We start from the raw sequence: 6,473 nt of genomic DNA on the forward strand, positions 1-6,473 counted from the left end.
CATTCAGTCAGTCAGTCATTCAGTCAGTCAGTCATTCAGTCAGTCAGTCAGTCAGTCAGTCAGTCATTCAGTCAGTCATTCAGTCAGTCAGTCATTCAGTCAGTCAGTCATTCAGTAAGTCAGTCAGTAAGTCAGTCAGTCAGTCCTTCCATCAGTCAGTCAGTCATTCAGTAAGTCATTCAGTCAGTCATTCAGTCAGTCAGTCAGTCAGTCATTCAGTCAGTCATTCAGTAAGTCATTCAGTCAGTCATTCAGTCAGTCATTCAGTCAGTCAGTCAGTCATTCAGTAAGTCAGCCAGCCAGTCAGCCAGCCAGTCAGTCAGCCAGTCAGTCAGTCAGTTAGTCAGTCAGTTAGTCAGTCAGTCCGTCCATCAGTCAGTCAGTCAGTTAGTCAGTCAGTCAGTCCGTCCATCAGCCAGTCAGTCAGTTAGTCAGTCAGTTAGTCAGTCAGTCAGTCCGTCCATCAGTCAGTCAGTTAGATAGTCAGAAGGTCAGCTAGTCAGCCGCCAGTCAGTCAGTCAGCAGACCAGTCCAAAACTGTCACAACTTATTCTATTACTTGATTGATCTTTTTTTCTTTTTTTTTTTAAAAAAGTCGTTTTTACACTTTGAGGTACACCATCTACGAAACTCACCTTTGCATGATCGTTGATCTGAATCTAACTCATAGCCTGCTTGGCGGCAAAAACATTGAAAAGAGCCAAGAGTATTTTGACAGCCTTGACTACAACCAGATATGCCCTGAAAGAAAACGTAGAAATAATTTGTCGCTAGCGATTGCAGGCATCGCGAGTTGAATCTTTCATGAGCCTCACCATCTTACACTCATCCAAGTCTACACATTGTCGGGGTTTCCCAGGCACGCTTACGTAACCACTGGCACATTCGCACCTACGAAATAAATTGCCAGATAAAATGTAAGGTTTAATGGACGATGCTTTAAAATGGAAACCACACACGGTATGCTAGAAACATAATTACATAAACCTCGAGTTAAGTAATTTATTGTGCTCGGCCGACCGATTAAAGCCGGAAAAATAAATGAGAGAAAAGTGAAAGATCTGACAACGTTTACGAAGCATTGGTTTTTCTACGACAGAATATAAGCTCATCTTTATTTGATCTAGAATAACAGACATATGATACCTGTATGATCCAAAGGCATTGATACAGCGTTGTTGACACATTCCGTTCCGCACAGAGCACTCATTAAAATCTGTAATAAACGAACAGGAGACTAAATTATTGAGAACAACTCGTGGATTCATTAAACATGAAAGTTAACATTTACTTTTCTTTCACCTGTTTAAAATTTTCAAGCTCATCCAATCGAATTTCTTCCAAGCTTTACGTCATCAAATTTCCAGTCCAGTACTTTTCGGCATCCAATTAATGCCACCTTATGTTTCCATAGATTTTGGACGAGTTTTATTAATGGCAACGAGTTGGAAATTCCTTTTGTGTGAATCATAAACATAACGTTTACCTTATGTAGCTATTCCGTGGTATTCGTGAGCAACAATGCTTGTGCAGAAGTTGCTAATTGAGCCCTATCGCTTTTGAAAAACTAAAACTTGTGCTTTCGTGTTGGTACATTGGTTTACCGTAACGTCATCCTCGTAAGAACTCATTTCACCCTTGTAGAGGCCTGGTCATATTGGAATTTGAGAAAATCCAAGTAGTGCGTAGAAGCGCTGAATCAGATGATCTGAGAATCAATTTCTCATGTGAACTTAGAATTATTGCCTTTTCCCACGTTTGTGATGAGACGAAGAACAAAACATATTTCCATATCGTTCTATCATAGTGTTGACGGCTGACATGACGGAAGCGCGTGCACGCCATCTGTTTCATCATTGAAGTATCTCAAGTTCGTTGTCTTATTCATCTCAGAATCGAAAGGTCTTAAATCTGATACATCTTGACGTCGCTGTTCTTGATCGTAGACCCAAAACAAAAATGGGTTCCGTGCGCCAGATTGCGTTTTTAAAGACAATCATTTTTACAAGATATGCTTCATTATATGGAAAAGACCAAACAAAGGCCTATGGACTATTACATGATAAGCTATGTCATACACACATATCGATTGGTTGTTACTTATGATCTATTGGAGGGCAGAGAGCATAAGTGACGTCACCAGGAACAGAATTTTGCTTTTTTTTTTATTACATTAAACAACTGGATTTCTTATTGCCGCGCGTCTGTTTAGCAATAGATCACAGAAGACATCGAGATGTGGTAATCACATCAGTGGCACACTCAGCTGCGCCTCGTGTGCCACTTTGTTTGTTTTTAACTCATTTTGACACCATCTGTAATCTGTTACTGAACAGATGTACTGCAACATGGATTCTTTTGCTAATTAGGAATCCATTCTGTATGTAGTGTATTGCGTTACGTTAGGTCACATAGCCGTTACCACTGTAAGTAACTTCCAATCATGGCGTAAATCTACTATCTTAAGTGAACGTAAAATAACCGATTACGAGTATTGTATGGTGAATATATTACCTTGATTACTGAATAAAGGACAGTTGAATTAGAGGTACGAGAGTGATCACTTGACTAATGAATACTCTACAAACTAACGACGAGGATGGGATACGCGTGCTACACTGAAAGATCGTGAGAGTTTCGGCTCCATTAACTGAGGTAGCTCTTAGAATCTGTCAGTGAAAGCTGTAATCAAGAGGCTTGTTACGACCACAACCCATAATATCTATGTAATGAACAAACAAAGTAAAGTAGATTTATGCGAAAAAATAATATTAAGGTAACAACTGAAATAACAAACACCGCACTTTAACAAGACAGCTCGTCAGAACTGAAGAGATTCAGAAAATGCGTCATGAAACCCAAAAAACGAAGAGTACGAAAACGATGGGCAATGTTCAGTGCTCACGTTTGAAACATAAAGATCTCCAGAACCTGCCATTGCTGCCAATCACAGAAAACGTAGCTTTATGCGAAGCATACCTTGGACTCTCAGGCCGAACAAATGTTTATATAGCGAATTATATTTTTATACTGAGCAGAAAAGTACTTTAAGAAATAATTCTAGGTAGCTTTCTATTATGAGTGTGATTAGAGGTATGCGAGCATCATGGAATTCACCCCTTACCCCCAAGGCTTGTCTCTGTATCGAGGTTATAACAAAAGTTGCAAGTAGTAATTCTTCCGGTCAGAGAATCTTGTTTGTGTCACGATGGCATTTACCTGATCACCCCATAGGGCCATGTAATATCCTTATATTCACCCCTCATTGGCAGTTAATTGATGGTCAATTTTCCTAAGTTCCTTCTTCAAACTCTTTTGACAGATTCCCCCTCTGTTCCCCTGAAAACCACACCAAACCCCTCCTCCCAATAAAAAATCTCCCGACCTATGACTGATTCCTTACCCGGTTTAGCCAGGGTCTGAATCATCTTGGGTGCTGACAACTTATGTCGCCGTAAGTTTCAGGTTGAAATTAATCCTTCAAGGCTCTTAGAGGTTAAAGAGGATAAAAGGCGATGAGTATATTCTTTTTCTACTCAGTCACGAGAAAGTATAAATAAATAGTTCAAGAAAATGTTAATTCTTGGATCCGTGAAAAAGCTTGCGGGATTTTTTTCCACCAGCACTCGGCGGACCATGAAGACTTGCTTTTAAAAGGAACCAGAGTTTGATAGACACCATCAATTCGTCACAAAATAAATACGTTTCTAAGAGTCTGTCTAAAATATATCGTATTTCTCCCGAGGAAGCTTGTTATGATATACACAAGCAAAGTATTGTAAACAACAGAAACTTTCTCCACGAAATTTGAGAGCACTAGCCTTCGTCAGCAGCCTAAGTTCTAATGACAGTCATAAACCTGGAAGTGGGAGACATAATGTGAAAAGGTTTTAAACTATTCCATAATCACTCCAAGTCAAACAAGGCTGTTCATTTAAGCCGTATTCGTTTTGTAATGCCATCTTCACATAAACAAATATATGTTTAGTTAAACCAGGTTTAACTAAACAAAATTCAGCATTAGACAACTGAAAAACTAATTTTGGAAAAAATCGAATAGCTCGTTATCCTCTATCTTCATTTTGCTAAATTCTGAGTAGAAAAACATCAGTTTAAGCAGCTTTTTCGGAGAACACAATTTCAAACTACGTTTTGAGAAAACGGCTTTGGTGTGAATAGAGTGTCGGTCTGTGTGGAGGCGCGATAACTGTTCGCAAAAGTCTATCCTTGAGGTGATACAACACGATTTTTGAGTCCTCTGTAACCTTATTTCAAGCAACCGCATCTAAATTAACCCCGCTGCCACTCAACTGAGCCAACATGGCGTGACGACCGGACTTGATCTATCAACCGACAAGTAACTGTCATCGCCGAGCCAAAGCAGAACCGTGATCTTAATAACGTCTGTCAACTACTTATGGCTAAATTAGATTAATAGGTAGTTTGTGCACGCGCATATGGCTAACAGAAGTTCCTCTTTACCATTCTGTCCCACCAAACTTCAATGAACTCCTAGAAACATCACTGTGTATGAAGAAACTTTAAAAAAAAAGGAAGGAACTGCATTACGCAGAATAACACCGGCTTTGAAAAGATAATTTGGTGAAATCTATAGATATTTTTTTGAGGAAAAAGCTGAAAGGAATAAGAAAAGTTACATGAGGCAGCGGGAGCCATGTAGTTTCATTGGTTTACACCGATTTAGCTTTGATTTGCAGTGAATCTTCGATTTGCTTCCACCGTGACCAGAGACCAGGTCGTGTGGCAGCCTATACAAATAACGACTGCGGTATAATAAGTTGCAGTTCAATGTCAGATAAGTTACAGCTGCGAAGAGATTATACGCTGTATCCTCAGGCTCCTCGTAATCCTTTAGATAATTATCTTAAGGAAGATAATCACGGGATAACACTGCCTGCAGAAAGATCGTTTGACAGAGAACAGGGAACAAAATCTCTCGTGAAAGGTCTTATGTTTCTAAATACGCCTAAAGGGCAAATATGTAGAAATAATTACTGCGATTTCACCTAGCTTCGGTAAAAAACATTCCTTTAAATCAAATGATTCTCGAAATATCGATTTGAGTTGTAGAAATGGACCTCGCCTGGGTTCAGTTTAAATACATCCCTTTTCAATCGTAACATATGAATTTCTTGTAATAGAACCGTTAAATTGGTGTTGTAGCGACGATCTTATCGCGATTTATATAGCTATACTCAATTCATAACTTGTCATGTCTTGTTATCATCAAGTTTTTAAAAGCTTTCGAGGACGATTGCCACAAGAATGATGAATTATGATCTACCAACAATTTGATTTCATCGCGCGCGAAATTAAGCCCCCTGCTATTTTATGCCTGCGGTCGACTGAGATGTCACTACAACGTTTCTAGTAATTAATTGAAATCAAAACAAGCACGTTTTTCCGTTCCCTTAAAATAGTTTGAAGTGAATGTAAATTAGAGCAAAAAAAACCCCGAGATTATTGTTTTTGCCATCGAGAAGAACAAACAAAGATGTCTGAACTACACTGCGACACATGTTGACATTCATAAATGGGTCAAAGAAACATTCTGTTGATAGAGTTTAGCGCGCACAATAGGTTGTTCTTAAATGATTTCCTGAATTCAGCAGTGTTAATGTTTATAGTGCTTGGCAATGCGGAAATTTTCAGGCCCTTTCTTATTCTAAATCATACTACAAGTTTTGAAGTTTCGAAATCACTTGTTTTAAAGCTTACCTCTGCATTGACAGCGGTTAACAAGCCTGAAACCTCTTCTGCAGATGCAACGAATTCCTGCCAAAGTGTTTATACAGCCATGCTCGCAACAAGATCCGTCGAATCCTGAACATTCTACAAAGATGTAAAGGAGAACCACAAGCCATACAACGATCTCGCGAAGAGAATTCATTTTTCCAACAATTTTGTGCCAAGTTTAGGACTAAGTGGTTACCGAACAAATGCGACCAAGTCGGTAGTGGCTGGCTTTTCTAGACACGCAAACCGGAAATTGAAAGATGCCCTCAATAGATTCATGAAGTTAGTGCTTACTTCTGAAACCTTAGCCCTCTTTTAAACTAAACAGACCTGGCAATTGTCAGATTCGTGTACAAAAAACATAAACATTGTAACGCCCCTTTGAAGTGCACCGATTTGAGCCAAGCAGCCTCAGTTTACGGAAATCGATACATCTTAGAAGTAATTTTCGGTTCTAGCGGGACCGGCGTGCGATAAATGTGTCTTACTCTAATGCATCATGATCATTCCTAACGCTAATTGATGAATTAACACTGACTGACTCAAGTCTTTGAAGTCTTCAAACACCGCGTAATAAAGGAAGAACTCCCCGCAGTTTTACGCATTTTGTCGGATACTGAAAAGATTTTCTCCACATGTCAGACTTCGGCAAGGGAACCGAAACGCAGTATCCATCGTCAGCGCAAGAGAGCTGTTTCCTTGATTTTACCCCAGGA

At 39.4% G+C, this 6,473-nt stretch overlaps 1 protein-coding gene across 2 annotated transcripts in view; it reads right to left on the reverse strand.

Annotated features, from left to right (window-relative positions):
* LOC111327111 (uncharacterized) overlaps nucleotides 1-6,152 on the reverse strand; it is a 20,455-nt gene extending 14,303 nt beyond the window's left edge. Inside the window, exons 1-4 of one of the 2 annotated variants that reach the window (XM_022931217.2) lie at nucleotides 5,740-6,152; nucleotides 1,147-1,216; nucleotides 816-891; nucleotides 636-741 (exon numbers count right to left, since the gene is read on the reverse strand). In XM_022931217.2, coding sequence (XP_022786952.2) covers nucleotides 636-741; nucleotides 816-891; nucleotides 1,147-1,216; nucleotides 5,740-5,911 — 424 coding nt within the window. In that variant the 5' untranslated portion in view covers nucleotides 5,912-6,152. The remainder of the gene's footprint in view (nucleotides 1-635; nucleotides 742-815; nucleotides 892-1,146; nucleotides 1,217-5,739) is intronic. The other variant, XM_022931219.2, reaches the window with a different exon arrangement.
* Nucleotides 6,153-6,473: the final 321 nt, after the last annotated feature.

This window comes from Stylophora pistillata, chromosome 8, assembly GCF_964205215.1.
Source record: "Stylophora pistillata chromosome 8, jaStyPist1.2, whole genome shotgun sequence".
In the NCBI taxonomy this organism is placed as follows: domain Eukaryota; kingdom Metazoa; phylum Cnidaria; class Anthozoa; order Scleractinia; family Pocilloporidae; genus Stylophora; species Stylophora pistillata.